General features: G+C 37.0%; 1 protein-coding gene and 1 pseudogene across 4 annotated transcripts in view; both read right to left on the reverse strand.

The window, feature by feature from the left end:
* On the reverse strand, window positions 1-6987 carry LOC141498573 (splicing factor 3B subunit 2 pseudogene; annotated as a pseudogene).
* RNF170 (ring finger protein 170) overlaps window positions 1-19387 on the reverse strand; it is a 62050-nt gene that overhangs the window by 8966 nt on the left and 33697 nt on the right. For all 4 annotated transcript variants that reach the window (XM_074209048.1, XM_074209050.1, XM_074209049.1 and 1 more), the window contains one exon: window positions 7861-7934. In XM_074209048.1, coding sequence (XP_074065149.1) covers window positions 7861-7934 — 74 coding nt within the window. The remainder of the gene's footprint in view (window positions 1-7860; window positions 7935-19387) is intronic.

Consider the following 19387-nt stretch of genomic DNA (forward strand, 5'->3'; position numbering starts at 1 on the left):
AACAGAAAAAAAAGTCATTTTTATTACTCCTGCAAGTCTTTGAATTTTTTAAAAGAATTATTAGTGTTCATCTGTGCATGTTACCTTTTAGTATGAAATACTTGAGTATTTTTTTTCTTTTAATGAAAGCAATTTTTTTTTAAATCTATGTGGGGGCGGCTAGGTGGCGCAGTGGATAGAGCATCGGCCCTGGAGCCAGGATGACCTGAGTTCAAATCCGGCCTCACACACTTAATAATTCCTAGCTGTGTGACCTTGGGCAAGTCACTTAACCCCATTTGCCTTGCAAAAAAAAAACCCCAAAATCAATGTGTATAATAAAATTCAAAGCTTATTTATTTACACTATTTAAATATCTACAGTGTAAACAATGAATATATCCACTCTATATTCTAAATTTTTTTTTTGTTACCATGAGGATATACTATTAAACAACATTTTTGGCCTGGGGATATTAGTTGATATAGGAATGTAAGGAAAATATGAGATATAAAATGGCACAAAAATATGATTATTTTGAGGAGTAAATAAATGAAGGTAATATATCCCTATTATCTGAGATTTTCAATTCTATTAAGACCTGCAAGACACCAATACTTAAGAAACTGGTCAGTACTTACTTGTAGCACAAAGGTACCTTGTCTAACTAATGTCCTTATGTCATTAACACTTGATCTTCACGAGGGGAAATAGGGCTGCTAAAGACTTCTACCCACTGGGTATTAAGAAATATATTCTAATTCTAAGCAAATTGTAATGATTCTAGAACAACAAGCAAAAAAATTAGAAGCTGCTATCCTGTCAAGCCATGGAAGAGGAGAGGGAGTCTTTTGAAGGCCTTTCAAAGTGAGTTGTTGACTATCTTATATCAACTAACAAGTGGGCCAAAAGACATCACTACATCTTACTGTCATTTTCCGCCAAATCTGAAAGTTAGATAAAAAAGGAGATAATCAAATAGAAAGGAAATAGAGGGAAAAGGAACCAATATGATCTGAGAGAAAGGAGGTAGTGAGAATAAAAATATAAGCAGCAGAAATTTTGTTTTAAATAAAAATAACAAGCTTGCTATATAATAATCAAGTATCTTTTTGATGAGAAAATAACTGACTAGAGGAAACGAGTTTCCAGTTAATTGTATAGCACTTTGTTTTTGTCTGTTGTTCCATGATAGCCTACAAAGAACTGACAAAATATGGCACTTAACTGGCATCATGAGATGCTATAAATTAAATGTATGGTTCAGTCTACCACAATAGAAAATGGCAGCCAACATTGCCATCTGGCTCTTATGTAAATTTAAAACAATTCAATAAAATTTGTTTTGTTGGACATCAGTGATAACATAGAGTGACATCTATAATTTACACTTAATTTTTTGCATTTAAGAGAATTAAACATTTCACTTAATGACATAGAAACATTCATTTTAACCTAATTTTATATAGTTTTGATGAAAAGTCTCTTTTTCTTTTTTTCTTTTTTTCAAGGCAGTGGGGTTAAATGATTTGCTCAAGGTTGCATAACTAGGTGATTATTAAGTGTTCAAGGCCAGATTTGAACTCTGGTCCTCCTGACTTCTGCGTCAATGTGCTATCCACTACACACCTACCTGGCCTTGAAAAGCTTCTTTTTAAACAACTTCTTGTTATTTCATCTTTCTTTTAATATTTTTCAGGAATATTTTAATAAAAATTTTACTATTATTTGGGTTGTATGGAGTGTTCCAATACTTTTGGTGCTTTTCAGGGCTGCTCATATACCTTTGGTGTCACCTGATTCATCCAACTCTCACCTGTGACTCCAAGAAGCTATAGTATGAGCAGTCTTGGCAGATAGGCTAAATCAGTTTGAAGGGAACTGATGAGTTAGGGGGATGTCTACCCAAGCATATGAAGACTTTCCCCAGCATAATAGGTGGGTGAGAACAATTTGTTCCAACAGCCATGAAGGCAGCTGAAGTAGGTACTATGGAGCTTTGGTCAGCTATCAAAGATGCCAAGGTCATCCACTGCATCCTGAGTCATCGCCAGACACCTTGACTTCTGTCCTGCCATTGGACTTTGATGACACAGGAAGAGAGAAGAGAGTGATGCTGATGACTTTGTGCAACTATGCCTTACTTATCCAATTCATGTACAACTCAAGACATCATCTATGATGCGGTCCACTTCAAAAATAAAGAACAAATAAGAATAACAACTATATTGTCTTGTCTGTGAAAAGTCAACTTAGCAAGTAGAAACTAAGTGAAATGTGAATAGAAAACAGTTCATATGAAAAATACCTGGGTCTCTAGACTGGAAGTTCACTAAGATATGGCAACCAAAACAACTAGTGTGCACTTAAACTATACATAAATAGAAACATATACAGTGCCTCCAACTGTGAAAATGAAAAATAACATCTCTGCCAGGGACAGAATAAATATGCAGTACTCACTTTTGGAAATCAGATTTTAAGAAATACACTGACAATGTGGAAAACAGCCAAGAAAAGGCAACTAGGATAATAAAGGCCTTTTAGACTTTTCCATCTAAAGACCAGCCAAAGGAAATGAGGATTTTTACCTTGAAAAAGAGAAGTATTGGAAACCTGAAGGCTGTCTTCCACAATATTCAAAAGGCCATCAAGTAAGAGAAGGATTAAAATTTTTTGTTGGCTATCAAAGGGTAGAATGTTAAGGGTTGTATATAAGGTACAGTAGATTTAGTCTTAATGTAAGGAAAAACTTGCAATTATGTCTGTTTGAAAATTGAATTAGATCTGTTTGAAAACTACTGCTTTTGAGTTTATGACTAAGGAAGAGGTGGAGAACATCACTAAAAACAAACTAGATGATTTCTATTACATTAAATTAAAAAGCTTTTGCACAGATAAAAGCACTGTAACCAAGATCAAAAGAAATGTAGTAAACTGGAAAACAATCTTCACAACTAATGTTTCTGACAAAGAACTCATTTCTAAAATATACAGAGAACTGAGTCATATTTAAAAAAAAAAAAGTCATTCCCCAGTTGACAAATGGTCAAAGGATATGCAAAGACAATTTACAGATGAGGAAATCAAAGCAATCCATAGTCATATGAAAAATTGCTCTAAATCATTACTTATTAGAGAAATGCAAATTAAAGCTTCTCTGAGGCACTACCTCACACCTCTCAAACCGGCCAATATGACCAGAGACGATAACGATCATTTTTGGAAGGGCTGTGGGAAATCTGGAACACTGGAACACTATTACATTGCTGATGGAGCTGTGAACTCATCCAACCTTTCTGGAGGGAAATTTGGAACTACACCCAAAGGGCAACAAAAATGTGCATACCCTTTGATCCAGCAATACCCCTACTGGGTCTATACCCTGAAGAGATTATGAAAAAAGGGTAAAAACATCACTTGTACAAAAATATTCATAGCAGCCCTGTTTGTGATGGCAAAGAATTGGAAATAAAGTAAATGTCCTTCAATTGGGGAATGGCTTAATAGACTATGGTCTATGTATATCATGGAACACTATTGTTCTATTAGAAACCAGGAGAGAGGGGAATTCAGGGAAGCCTGGAGGGATTTGCATGAACTGATGCTGAATGAGATGAGCAGAACCAGCAAAACACTGTACACCCTAAAAGCAAGATGGGGTAGATGATCATCAACCTCGATGGATTCACTCATTCCATCAGTGCAACAATCAGGGACAATTTTGGGCTGTCTGCAATGTAAAGTACCATCTGTATCCAGAGAAAGAACTGCGGACAATGTAAAGACTGACAAATTGCTTTCTGTGTGTGGGGGCGGGGAGTAAGATGGGGGGAAAAATTGTAAAACTCAAAATAAATAAATCTTTAATCAAAAAATAAATAAAAAAACCTACTGCTTTTGGAAGCAATGAGCTTTCCATATCTGGATTTCAAGTAGAACCTAGGTGACTACTTAAGATATATGGTACAAGAGATTCTTACTCCTGTAGGAATGATCAGAGATTTTCCTATCACAACTCATTTTCAATAAAACTTCCTTTTGGGTACCACCTCTGCAATATTTTCAGAAGGTTACTAAACTCTACCTCAAATACGGTGTCATTCAAATAAGTATGTTTCCTCAAAGGAATACATGGCTTAGGAATGAAAAGATAAACATTAATATTATCTCTAGTTCCCACTGTATTGATTTCTACTGAATTAATTCTATAGCAGGACTGTCCAACCTTACTTTTTTTTTAAGGTTTTTGCAAGGCAAATGGGGTTAATTGGCTTGCCCAAGGCCACACAGATAGGTAATTATTAAGTGTCTGAGACCTGATTTGAACTCAGGTACTCCTGACTCTAGGGCTGGTGCTCTATCCACTGTGCCACCTAGCTGCCCCCAACCTTACTTTTAAAAGTTTTTATTGAAACAACAGACAATATATTTTGATTTGCCATTTTAGCAAGAGCTCTGCAGTAGCTCAGCTTCATTTACTAAAGCATTTAGTAAACCCATAAAGGGGCTGCATAAAATTGCCCTGCAGGTCACATGAGCCAAGCTGCATTTTGAATGGCCCTGTTCTATATACTATAAATGATTTTATGCTGTATTGGTTTTTATAATTGAATTTCATTTGTCTAAAGCTACCATTCCTTTCCTCTGAGTTGAGCTCAGAAATTGTTTTACCCTCTGAGTTAACATAATGGTATAATAGTTAATTATTATTTTCTATTCATTCTTTCCCTGGGAGGGAAGAGCCTTATTTATAAAACAAGTCTGAAATAAGAACATGGAAATAAAAAAAGAGTTCTTGGAATCATGAGGGATCTAGGCCCCAATATCCAAAAAGCAGAATCCCAGATAGGTATCTTCAAGCTGACTTGCCTAAAGTAATTATTAAGTGGATTTGAACTCAAATCCTCCTGAATCTAGGGCCAGTACTCTATCCACTGTGCCATCTAGCTGCCCAATATTCTTTGTATTTCTTATTTCTGGTATAGCAGTCCTGGGGTGAAGCCTCCTATTTCTTTTTTGCTTCTGGTTGACAGCATGTTCAGCCAACATGTCACTTAAATGCCCTCCTCTACCTGGGCCTGCTGCTCCTGCATGTGCTCCTGTGTTTTTGGGTCAAAGCCATGGGATCCAGCTCCAACTCCTTTAGGGCCAAGGCCTCTTCTACCTCTTGTAGTTCAGGGGCTGGGCCCTTCCAGATCATCTCTGTAGACATGTCATAAATATGGATGGAATCCATCATGGCATCTGCCACGGTGACTATTCTCAGGCAGCATAGTAATCAGTTGGAATGTCTCAATTCCATCCTTAGCCTCTTCAATCTTATTTTTTCTTAGATCAATCAGTTTGGGTGTCTCCATACAAACTGGGACTAATAAATCACCCCAGGAGTGATTGAGGAAAAAATAAATCCATCAGGCTTATCTTCATTTCTTTCTTCTTCCTCCTCTTCCTCCTCCGCCTTGGATTCCTCATCAGAAAGCTCCAGTTCCTCACAAGTTGTATAGTCAATATCTTCTTCCTCTGTCTTAGTCTGAAATTCTGTTGGTTCTGAACTTGTCTCCATAGAGCAATTTCCCAGTCTCATCCACAGGAGATTTTCCCCAGTCCCAGGAACAGTAACTGAAGGAGCAGCTCTCAGGAATGGAAAAATTTAGTCCTGGGATACTCAGGCTGGAGTTGAAGGAGAGAAGTTTGTGTTACTGCAGAGCAGTCAACCATGGGGGGAGGAACTTTGTGGGTGTCTGGCCCAAATGAAATCCCCAACTAGCCAGACAAATCTTCAACTGAGTCTCAAACACTTTCTCCTCATAGTAAAGGACCTTGTGCATTATCAGCTTCAGCTTGATCTGCCACTGAAGAAAGTGTTGTGCTATTTTAGTTTGAACCTGCTCTCACATTTCTGACTTTGAAGCACTCCTGAACTCTTCTCATTCATTTGCTATAGTCTGTCAATTCAAAAGTTAGCTTCTCAATCCCCTGCTTATCCTGTAGGTGTTTGTGCTTAAAGTACCCATGGCATGGCCCTGGTACCGAGTTCCTCATGGCCTCAGGTACACCAAAAGCTCAGGATCTTGGGCTCTCACAGCATGCATCTCTACCACTGGGCTAGGCTACTGACTGTTTCAGTTCAGCCACAATACAGTGGTTTCAATTTCTCATGGACAGTTGAGGAGGCTCCAGTTTCTTCTCCTGCTGTCATCACTGCTGTCACTCTCACTGTCTTTGCCCTCTTTCTCAAAGAGTGTTAACTTTTGTTAACTAAATTGTGTTAACTTTTCAAATATTATATCACATCCTTGTCTCAATAACATGAATTCTTTACAACTTATAAAGCATTTTCATTATATCATTTCATATATAAAGTAATTTTTGGTCTCATAGAACTCGAATGCTTCAATTTATCTCTTCCTGTTCTGATGCCTCTAGCACATGTTTATACTGCTTCTCCTTTGTGTTAATTTGCTTTGCATCCTATTCTTAAATATTGTATCAACACTTTGTCAATTTTCTAAAAGATCAAATAAGATGACATATATAAAGTATAAGTTGTAAAGGTAAAGCTGTAAGTCTGAAAGCACTACTCTGCTACTACTACTTCAAACTATACAAATTTAGCAGCTTTTTAATTATCTCAAGATATAACTTGGTGGCTATTCTAATTATATATCAGAGGCTCTCTTTCATGGACTAATATGACATTTTCCCACACTACAGTAAATATAGACCTCAAAATATCTTAAGAGAACCCAAGCAATAAATTGCATTATACCAAACTGTCACATACAATAACTAGCCATAACAAGTGATTTGTAATAAAAACAAAATGACTAATAGATGTCACCTCTAAAATATTCATAATCTTTAAACTAAATGAAAACTTAAGACCTAGATTAGAAGATCGAAATCATGTGAGAACAGGATGAAGTATATAGCTTCCCTTTTGTCTTGTGTCCTGCTGGAGTTGTACTGATTATTTCTCACTGAGCCTTCAAAAGATGAATTCATATGCTTATACTTTTGTTCAGTTACAAAAAACAGCTGTATCCTGTTGTACACTGGTCAATAAAACATCTGAACCCCATCAAAAAGATGAAAAGAATGAAGTGATAATCATAATACAATTATCTCTAAAGGCTTTTTCAACCTTTTCTCTCTCCTAGTTAAGATTTTCTTATCCATACTTAAATTTTAATAATGAGGAGGCAGCTAGGTGGTGCAGTGGATAGAGCACTGGCCCTGGAATCAGGAGGACCTGAGTTCAAATTTGGCCTCAAACACTTAATAATTGCCTAGCTGTGTGACTTTGGGCAAGTCACTTAATCCCATTACCTTAAATAAATAAAACTGAAAAAAATTTCAATAATGATAATCTCCCTAAGTTGCAATTGTTTAGTTAGCCAGTTTTCTCCTTTACATAAACAGTCAAATATCAATATAAAACAACGTGCACATACATGTTTATTTTGCAGTACAATATGGTCTTGGTTTTTTTCCCTTGGTTTATCTGCCATTCTGTGCTATTCAGACCCTCTGTCTCTTACTCACATTGTAATAGCAAACTAAGAAAAATAGTCCGTAATAAGTGTGCATGTAAAGGAAATTTGCTTAAGCCTGATTAGAAACTTTTTTTCTGGATAATGAAACGCTTTTTAATTTCATTGGTGATTCCAAAGACAATTCAGTTTTATTGAGTTTTTAATTAAATTTTAAGATTATATATTTAGTTTTGAGTCTTGAAAAAGAAATCAAAATAAAATCAGGAGATAAATTTTTTAGCTCTGTTAGCAAAACAAAAAATAACTGGTTAATTCAGCTATCAAAAATAAACATATTTGCAAATCAAATTAACATTAAAATATTTCAAAGATTCAATGTTACCGTTTGTCTGCAGATTGGACAACTAATGGCCCCAAGCCACGAACCATATTGCCAATATGCAATAATGCAGGTACCTAGTAAAAGAAAATATGGATGACAGTTGGTTCAAAGTTCATTATTTGGTGAGAAAATTTCAACTTTGATACATCTTTATATGAGCAACAGAGTAGTAAGCAGAAATTCTTGTGCCCTGGGCAATTCAGGTGTAGCAGTAGAGTGAAGGGAAAAGAATGGAGGCGAGAGATAGAGCTATGGAAGATAATCCATTACCCCATGTAGATGTAGTCATACTAGAAGAGGGGAGCTTGATCCACAAGTCATCCAGGGATGATGATGTAGTAGAGAATGGAACCAAGGTAATGCTATATCTGGTGATAGGCAAAGCAATGGAAGAAATTGCTCACTGTAATGGGACAGTCCAACTGTCCACCTCTTGGATGAAGAGCATTCCTTAGATTTCAATATTCTTGATAAAAGAACATTGTGGTACCATTCTAGTTCTAGCTCTGATAACCTTCTTACTATATAAACATATTCTCTCTCTCTCTCTCTCTCTCTCTCTCTCTCTCTCACACACACACACACACACACACACACACACACACACAGGTTATTATAGCCAAACAATTTAGCAATTGACTTAAAAGTTATTCTAAACATAATCAAATGAATATGCAAATGGAGCAATAATTAATATTTTTCATTTAAATTATAGATTAGATTTTATATATAGGTTATAGATACTCTAACATAATGGTTTCAGGAAAACACTACAATCAAGTAAAATAACACTTATCAGGCAAGAAATTAGTTCTCTAAGCAATCAGTCAAATATATTAGAGCAGGTTTCTACAAAATTATAACTAACTTCATTTAACTTTTATTACCATTATTGCAAAATTATAATTGTTGGGGCAATTTTATAAGGTTGAATATTCTGTATAAATTAATTCAAATGTTTTACACCTAAGTAGAAAATATTATAACATGGGAAGAAATATAATTACTGATGTAATTACCATCTCCATGCTGATTCTCAAATTTATCTACCCTGCCCCACACTCTTTGCTGATCTTTAATTTCACACCTCCAGTTTAGACAATTGAACATCCAGTAGATAAATCTTATGTCTAAATATGGAATTCATCATCTTTCCCCCAAATCCCTGCTATCCTTACCTCTCCCCCACATGTGCCCTATTTCTGTAGAAGGCAAAACCATCCTCTCAGTTCCCTTCAGACTTAAAACCTAGAAGTCACTTTGGCCTCCCCATTGTCAATTTACCCATCCCTCTCTAGTCTATTCTCAAGCCTTGTTTATTTTGCCTTAGCATCATCTCATGAATATTCCCTTCCCTTCTCTGACAGGCCACCATTCTAGTACAAGTCTTTATCATCTAATGCCTCCTGGTGGAGCTTTCTCCCCACTGCAATCCATCCTGCATTAAGTCATTAAAGTGATTTTTCTAAAATACAGGTCCTATCATGTCATACACACTGCCACACTGCCACCCCAGCTCCCCCAACTCCAGTGTTTTTGTTTACTTACTGCCTCCAGGATCAAAGACAAAATGCTCTGTTTGGTAATCAAAGCTTTTTATAACCTAAACAACTCCTACTTTTCCAGTCTTCTTACACCTAACTCCCCAATATGTACTCTTGAATCTAGTGGTACTGGCCTCTTGGCTTTGTGATAAATAAAATATTCCATATCTTGATTCTGAGCATTTTCTCTTGCAATGTCAATGCCTGGAGTGTTTGCCCGTCTTGGTTCTAACTTACTGATCTCCCTGCCTTTCTTTTAAGTGCCAAATAAAATCCCACCCCCTTCTCAGGAAGTTTTCCCTTACTGCTCTTAATTCTAGGACCTTTGCTTGGTTAATTCCCATTATCCTGTATATAGCTTGTTTTGTATATCTTTATTTGCATTTTGTTTCCTCTATTCGATTATAAATAATAATAATAATAATAGTAATAGATTATTGAATTCGTACACAAATAAGGAGAAAATAGACATTAGTAAAATGAGACTGCATTATTTCAGTCACTTTATATCTTTTACACTTTTATTTCTTTCTATGAATTTGAAATGTTTATGTTTAAGGATAATTGAATTTAAAATTTTAAAAATGTGGGGCAGCTAAGTGGCACAGTGGATAGAACACCAGCCCTGGAGTCAGGAGTACCTGAGTTCAAATCTGGCCTCAGACACTTAATAATTACCTAGCTGTGTGGCCTTGGGCAAGCCATTTAACCCCATTTGCCTTGCAAAAAAAAAACCTAAAAACTAAAAACCTAAAAAAATTTTTTAAATGTTATAAGCATAATTTTTCAGATCAAAGAAACATTTCCTATAACTTTGAGATCTGAGAAAATAAAGTCAGTATTTATTAAGCACATACTATATCCTAGATGTTGAGGGACAGAAAAAAGGATGAATGCTGAGAAAGAGGCTGTATACATAAGGATATAAAACTGAGCACTGTAATTTAACATTCTGAATTATACACCTTTATTTAATACTTAAGAGTTCTAAATTCTATTCTACCTTTCCTCCCTTCACCCCTCCCTGAGAGGGCAAGCAATCAGATATAGATTATATATGTACAATAATGCAAAATATTTCTATATTAAGTCATCTTGTACAAGAAGTCTGGAATAAAAGAAAAATCAAAAGAGTGAAAAACAGCATGCTTCAGTCTGTATTCAATCAATATCAATTCTTTCTCTGAAACCCAATAGTATGCTTTAGTCTTTTGAATTGTCTTGGATCATTGCTGTGAATAGCTAAATCATTCACAGTTCTTCATCAAACAATATTGCTGTTCCTGTGTATTATGTTCTGATTCTGTTCATTTCATTGCACATCAATTTATATAAGTCTTTTCAGGTTTTTCTGAAATCATCCTCTTGTCATTACTTATAGCACAATATTATTCCATTGCAATCCTATACCACAGCTTATTTAGCCATTCCCTAATTGATGGGAATAACTATGTTTTCCAACTTTTAGCCACCACAAAAAGAGCTGCTATAAATGAAACATAGGAATTTTAAGTTATACCCATTTAGTTTTTGAATACTTCTCTCAAGTCTCAAATGATTTTTTTTGCCAGAATGGTTTAATCAATTCACTAATGTAGTATGCCAGTCCTCTCACAGTTTCTCTAAAATTGGCTATTTCTGTCTTTTTACATCTTGCTTATGTAGCAAGTATAAGGCCAAACTCTGAGTTATTTTAATATGGACTTTATCATTAAGTAATGTAGCAGCAATTTTTCATATTAGCTTATAATTATTTACTGAAAAAATTCTGTTCATATTTTTGTACCACTAACATTATAGAATGGCCCATGTCTCTTTGTTTCCTATATATCTTAGATATAAGACTTTTTATCAGAGACAAGTGATGCAAAGATTTTTCCCCCAACTGAAGTGTTTTCTTTCTTATCCCAGGTAAAATAATTGTGTTTGTGCAAAATTTCATCTCAGCCTCTTAGAATCCCTTGTTCCATCAAAACTATCCAAGAGACACCTTCTCCAAGAAGTCTTTTTCAATTCCCACTAAGTACTATCGTACCCTCCCCCACAGATCTTGTATTTATTTCAGAAATGCAGATTTGTTTTTTTCCACTAGAATGTAAACCCTTGAGGACATGAACTGTTCCACTTTTCCTTCTCTCAATACTTAGCCTGGTGGCTTTCACATAATAGATACGTAATAATGCACAAACTTTTAGCCTTTCTGAGCTTGGTTCTTCAGCTGTAAAATGAAGAAGCTGAACTCAATCTCCAGGATTCCTTCTATTGTAAATCTGTGATTCCACAATCCCTTGTTTGGTTAAGAACTTTGTTCCAACCCTTGCTGTGACAGGTATTTTCTAACATATTCCTTTAATTATTTTTTCTTTTATATCTTATTTAGCTTGTGACTGTGGTATCTCTTTGAAGTTTACTGTGGAATATGGTATATAAGGTTTAATTTCAGGAAAAATTTCTGAATAATTAGTGCTGTCCAAAAGTGGAATCAGAGGTAATTGATTTCCCCCCCTCAAAGGAATTCTTCAAGCAAACACTAGCTAACCACTTATCAGATAAGTACTCCATTCCAGTATGGGCTAGGGGAAATGACCACTAAGGTTCCTCCCAAAATCTGTGACACTCTGGGACATTTAACTTTAAAAAACAAATACAGGGGGAACCGATCTGAGCAAAGGAAAATACTAATGGAATAATGCAAAATGTGTTGGAGTTTTAGGGATGGGAATTAAGATCCTAAGATCATGGAATTACTGGTAAAATGGATTGTAGAGGTCATATCCCATTTTACATGTGAGCTACCCAATAATATAGTTGAGATTCAAATCAAAGTGCTCTGACTCCACAATCCATCCTTCTTTCCATCAAGACTCAGTGGCTCTACCACATTTAGCTAACTGAAAGGTAATTAAAAGCTAAACCATCCTTTTTTCCCTCTAGTAAAGACATTCCTTAAAATTTTAACCTTCCCTACCTCATAAGTACAATGTATAAATAAGATTATTTCTACAGCTCTCTTTTTTTATTTATTTTTTATTCTCATTTTGTACAAATGTTTTTCTTTACATTAATAAAATATACTTGTTTACAAGTTAACAAAATACCTCTCCCCCCATGAATATAGATAGATTTGTTTGGGCAAAAAAGTAAAGGGGGGGGAGAAAAAAAATTAAAATTAAAAAAAATAATAGTAATAATTGTAGGTATGGCCAGGTGGTGGAATGGACGAAGCACCCAGCCCTGGAGCCACGAGCACCCGAGTCCATATCTAGCCTCGTAAACCAAATAATCACCCAGCCATGTGACATGCAAGCCACCCGATCCCCACTGCCCTGCAAAAACCAAAAAGAAGAAAAAAAAAGACCCAAAATAAAATAAAATAGTAATAATAGTAGGGGTGGCTGGGTGGCAGACAGAGCATTGGCCCTTGAGCCAGGAGCACCTGGGTCCGAATCCAGCCCCAGACACCCAATGATCACCCTGCTATGTGGCCCCAGGCAGGCCACCCAGCCCCACTTGCCCTGCACCCTCCCCCAAATAATAATAACAAAAAATGTGTTTCAGTCTTTGTTCCAACACCATCAACTCTGTCGTGAGTAGATGACATTCTTTATGATAAGTCCATCACAAAAGTTACTTCCATATTTTTCCAACGTTGCCATTGCTGATCGCAACTCCCTCCTTTCTTATTTCTCCACTACCATGTACTATATTTTCTCTCTCCTTTCACTCTGACTCTGCTGTAGCTACCGGTAGCTGAGTGGCACAGCAGACAGATCCCTGGTCCTGGGGCCAAGAAGCCCTGAGCCCCCATACCACCCCTTAGGCCCAGAATCCACCTGGCCCTGTGGTCCTGGGCAGGCCATCCAATCCCAGCCCCTTGCAAGAAGTAAAAAAAAAAGAAAATGTGTTATATCTGACCACTGTCCCCCCATGGTCCATCCTCTCCTCCTTTATTCACATCCCCACCCCTTCCCCCTGCTCCCCCCTCCTTCTTACTCCAGATGTCTATACCCCATTGAGTATATTTGCTGTTTCCTCTCCTAGCCATCTCTGATGAGAGCAAAGGTTCCCTCATTGCCCCTTGCCTTCCCTCTTCCATATCATTGCAATAGCTCATTGTAATAAAAAAATCTTATTATGTGAAATAGCTTGGACTATTCCCCCACTCCTTTTTCTTTCTCCCATTCCATTTCCCTTTTTTTCTTATTGACTCCATTTTTACACCATATTTCATCTTCGACTTCAGCTTTCTCCTGTGCTTCAACTATAAAAGCTCCCTCTACCTGCTCTATTAACTGAGATGGTTCATATGAATATTATCAGTATCATTTTTCTAAACATGCAGTTCATCCTCATTAAGTCCCTCATATTTCCCCCCTCTCCTCCAATCTCCATGCTTCACCTGAGTCCTGTATCTGAAGATCAAACCTTCTGTTCAGCTCTGGCCATTCCAAAAGGAACCTTTGAAATTCCCCTGGTTCATTGAAAGTCCATCTTTTTCCCTGGAAGAGGACATTCAACCTTGCTGGGTAGTTCATTCTTGGCTGCATTCTAAGCTCTTTGCCTTCCGGTATATTGTATTCCAAGCCCTACGAGCTTCCAATGTAGCTGCTGCTAAGTCCTGTGTGATCCTGACTGCAGCTTCACGATATTTGAACTGTGTCCTTCTGGCTGCTTGTAATATTTTCTCTTTGACTTGGGAGTTCTGGAACTTGGCTATAATATTCCTGGGGGTTGTTTTTTTTGGGATCTCTTTCTCGGGGGGGATCGGTGCATTCTCTCCATTTCTATTTTGCCCTCTGCTTCTAGAATATCAGGGCAATTTTCCTGTAGTAATTCTTTGAAAATGATGTCAAGGCTCTTTTCCTGATCATGACTTTCAGGTATTCCAATAATTTTTAAATTATCTTTCCTAAGTCTGTTTTCCATATCAGTTGTTTTTTCAATGAGATATTTCACATTTTCTTCTAATTTTTCATTTTTTTGGTTTTGAAGTATTGATTCCTGATTTCTGGTAAATTCATCAATCTCCCTGAATTCTGTTCTTTGTCTGAAGGATTTATTTTCCTCAGAGTTTTCTTATCTCTTTTTCCCATCTGGCCAGTTTTGCTTTTTAAAGCATTCTTCTCAATAACTTTTTGAACTGTTTTATCCATTTGACCTAAGCTGGTTTTTAGCATGCTATTTTCTTCAGCATTTTTTTGGATTTCCTTGACTAAGCTGCTGACTTCATTTTCATGTTTTTCCTGCATCTTTCTCCTTTCTTTTCCCAGTTTTTCTTCTAACTCCCTCATTTGATTTTCAAAGTTTTTTTTGAGCTCTATCATAGCCTGAGCCCAATTTCTGTTTTTCTTGGAGTCTTTAGATGCAGGAGCTTGTGCTTCCTCATCTTCAGACTGAGTATTTTGATCCTTCTTGGGCTCAGTTGCAAAATATTTCTCAATGGTCTTCCTCTTGTTTCTTTGTTTGTTCATTTTCCCAGCCTAAGCCTGTTTTTGGGGGTGCTTACTGAGCTTTTGGTACACTCCCACAAGGGTCTCAGTGTGTGAGGTTCTGTCCTCCCTCCTGGTCTGTGAATGACCATAAGCGCCCCCCCCTCTGCCACGGGGCTGAGGTGGGGGGGGGCCCTGCTCTTCTATGGGGGCGCCTAGACTGCGATCAGGATCTGAATGTGGTCAGAGCCCCAGAGTCCTGTTCCAGAGGCAGAGGACAGAGCTCAGCAGTCTCTCTCTCTTCACTCCCCTCCCCCTCAGCTCCATGGGCTCATGCCCTGGGGGCTCCTGCTTACGGCTCCGCCTGCTTCTGTTTCGGGGTCTAGACTGTGGAAAGACCAGGCTGCTAGCTGTGTGCCCTGAGGGCTGGGCTCCACGTGCTTGCTCTGGCAGAGGTCCCCTGCTGTTCCCCCACTTTGTGCCGGTGCTCCCTGGGGTGCAGTTCAGGAGACTCCCCCCCCCCCCCCCCCCCCCCCCCCCCCCCCCCCCCGCTGCTGTGAGCTGAGGATCCCAGCACCCTGGGGCTGCTTCTCCCATCCTGGGGAGCAGAGCCTTTCTGCTCTTTTCCAGGTTACCTTGAGTAGGAGAACTGCCTCACTGGGTCCCTTTGTGGGTTCTGTCTCTGGAAGGTTTAGTTAGAGTCCTTAGTTTATGAGTTTTTATCAGAGAGCTCCTAAGACTAGATCCCTTCATGTCGCCATCTTGGCTCCGCCCCACTCTACAGCTTTCTAAGGACAACCAAAGGTAAGAATTATTTCAAACAAGGATTTATTATTATCACTAACAAGATTATAGCTAGTATAATTATCTGAATACCTGAGTGATTTTCTAAAAGATTTAATATATTTAATACATTTATCCTCACATCCTCTGTGCTCTAAGTTGAAACTAGATTGCCTCATTTTACAGTCAATGTAGTGGAATGGAAAATCTATTGAATTGATGATCAAGCATTAATAAACTTTAGATATCTATCAGATTTTGTTGTAACATAAGATGCCTCTCTGTGTTCCAACTTTTCTTGTTCACAAAATGGAAATGTCCTTCATTAATATATTAAGAAAATACATTCATGAAAACTACTTTCATGCTGAGGGACTGGTATTATTTAATTGCATAATTAAAAAAATGAAAACACTGATAATAATCATTAACTCAAGTCACATGACCTTCAAGTAAATGACTGTAGTTCCTTACATATTTTACATTATTTTATTTTCTATATTTGGTCTTAAAGCTTTCACATTTGATAATAATGTACTAGGAGCAATCATTTTTCAGAAACACTTTTCTTTACAAAAAAGATGCCAAGTCAACAAGGATTTATTATATAGCTATAATGTCCCAGGAACTTAAGTGCTGAGGATACAAAGAAAGATGAAAAAACAATCCCTGCTTGTAAGAAGCTTACAGTAAACAGGCATATATAAAATACACAGACACAGACATAGACACATGGACACACACACACACACACACACAAAAGAGAGGTACTCAGCAGAGAGGTGATTATAGTATGTTGGGGAATTGGCAAAGGTTTCTTGCAGAAAGTGGAATTTTAATTGAAACTTAAAAGAAGTCAGAAGGAAAAGTTGATGGGAAATAGAATTCTGAGGGGAATAGCCAGTGAAAATTCATAATTAGAAGATTGAAAGTGCTTTGTATAAGGAACAAAAAAGAGGCCATTATCACTGAACTACAGAGTATATGGAGCGATGTAAGGTATAAGAAGAGTAGAAACATAGGAAGAGATCAGTTATGAAGGGCTTTAAAAGACAAAGAGAGAAATTTGTATTCAATCCAAGTGATAGGAAACCCTGGAGTTTACTGAATAGGGGGAGGTAACATGATCAAATCTGTGCTTAGATGGACCAGTCAAGTAATCTAGCTGTGAGATGATGGAAGCCTGCACAAGGGTGGTAGTGGTGTCAAGAGGAGAGAAGAGACTATATACTTGAAATGATAAAAAGAAAAGAACTAGGATAATTATTTTTTATCCTTTTACTTGAGATACCAAGTAAAAAAACCTGAATAACAGGATGACATGGTTTTCCTCTCTGACCAAGAAGATGAGAGATTTCTCAGATAACCCATTAAAAGTGACTCAATTGGGCTACACAACCAACCTGGAACCACCTAACAACTAAGTATGTTGTCATTTCTCCCTGTCCCAAGTCTGATTTCAGGAAGGACAATGCATTTGCTACTCAAATCTAGCCATGGAAGTCTACTCTTTTCAAACATTTATGTGAGAAAAAGACAACTAAAACTCAAAAACACCTCAAGAAATCAAAGTCACATCTGTCTTGGGGAGCTGCATGTTTCTTTCCATTCATAGTTGCGTTCTGCTAATGTACAAAAAATCAAGGAAGTGATCCTTGTGTATGTTTTACCTGGACATCTTTTGACCTATAGTAATACTTATTATAAGATATCAGAGTGGGGCACAGACATAAGAGAGCAAATTGTCAGAATAAGTTGTATTTTAAGTGCCTGACAAGCTTTGTATCTCACTGAAAATCCTGACTCTTTCACCTTAAGGGCCATGCTTGATAGGACCTTCAGTTGAACACAGGGATGGATTACCCATTTAATGGATTATCTAAGCAAGTTATTTTTCTTCTTTTTCTCTGGCAGATCTTTTTTGGGCTATTTCACTGACCCTTAGTATTCCCAAATATAAGCAGAATGTAGCAAATTAAAATAGTCAATACTATTTTCAATTGCTCAGGAAAACTATTTAGAGAAGAGGCTAATGTAATATATGAGATGATAAAATTACTGAGAATTTCTGGCTTGTTCACAATGTGTGAAGGCCTGTACTCAGTGGTACAAATTTCAACTACCTATGAAGATGGCATGATCACAGATAATGACATTACTGGTTCTGTATCTTTCATGATGAAATTACTAAGAATGGAAATGGAAAGATGAGGAAAATACCAGCATCATTTAACAATTCAACACTAATTCTTATGTGGATATTGAATCTTATTAAGGAGTAGAAACTTTTTATTCAAGTGTACGTTCAGGGTAATTCCATCCTAAATGGCTTAAATAATGCCTCAAAACAAATCATGGAGCAGCAGTATCTGTCAAAAGACAGGGTAAAACAGTTTTCCAGCCCAAGCTGCTTCAGGTCTATCACTCTGGGGTGACAGATCTCAGCCCAGCACAAGCTGTGCCCCTACAGACTGCACACCAGGCAACAAGCATGGCAGCTTTCAGAGATCTCAACCTGTACACAGGAAGCAGTGTATAGGAAGCAGTCAGACAACTGGACAGAAGGAGCTTACAGGGGTCCCTATGCTGGCACTAAACACAGTAGTACTCTGTTACATTGCACGTATTTGGATCCAGCTGGATCACTTTTTTTTTTTTTTTTTTTTTTAGATTTTGCAAGGCAATGGGGTTAAGTGGCTTGCCCAAGGCCACACAACTAGGTAATTATTAAGTGTCTGAGGCCAGATTTGAACTCCGGTACTTCTGACTCCAAGGCCAGTGCTCTATCCACTGCGCCACCTAGCTGCCCCTGGATCACTCTTTCAGGAAGAGGAGCACTAGCACATCAAAGCCTACAGCTGCAAAGGGAGTGGGAGAGACCATGATCACAATTCCATGACAGAAAAAAATGCTTGTGGTCACTCATAGACCAGAGCACAGACAGGAGAGTGGTAAACACACCTCTCTTTAGGTCATATTACCTTAGAAGAACTAAAAACAAAGAACACTCAAAACTAGCTCTGAAAACAGCTACACAAAAATCTAAAAGTTGGCACAGTGTCCCCTTTACCACAGGTGTAAAGCCTGACTTTATATATTATATATTATATATTATATATTATATATATTATATAATATTATATACTTTATATATAACATATATATATTATATATATATAGTATAGTATATATATTATATACTATATTTATAATATATATAATATTATATATTTTATATATTATATAAAGTTAAAAGTCAAGGAAGGATGAAAAAATGAGCAAACAACAAAAACAGAACGTGACCTTGGAAAGTTACCATGGAGACAAAGATCAAAATACAACTTTAAAAGAAGATAACAAAGTTAAAACTGCTACAACCAAATACTCAAAAGAAAATATAAATTGGTCTTAGGCCCTAAAAGAATTCCTGAGAGAGCTCAGAAAATGTTTTAAAAATCAAAAAGAGAGGTAGAAGAAAAATTGGGAAAAGAAATGAGAACAATACAAGGAAATCATGATAAAAGATTCAACAGCTTAGTAATGGGGGCACAAAAAATTACCAAAGAAAATAATATCTTAGAAAAATAGAAAAGTGACACAAAAATCCACTGAAGAGAACACCCAAAAAAGCAGAATTGGCTAAATGCAAAAAGATATACAAAAATTCACTGAAAATTCCTTAAAAAACAGAATTGGTCATGTGGGGAAAAAGGAGTGGGGGAAATCTGAAAAAAAGAATACCTTAAAAAGTAAAACTGATCAAATGAAAAT

Source organism: Macrotis lagotis, chromosome 1, assembly GCF_037893015.1.
Source record: "Macrotis lagotis isolate mMagLag1 chromosome 1, bilby.v1.9.chrom.fasta, whole genome shotgun sequence".
Lineage (NCBI taxonomy): Eukaryota > Metazoa > Chordata > Mammalia > Peramelemorphia > Peramelidae > Macrotis > Macrotis lagotis.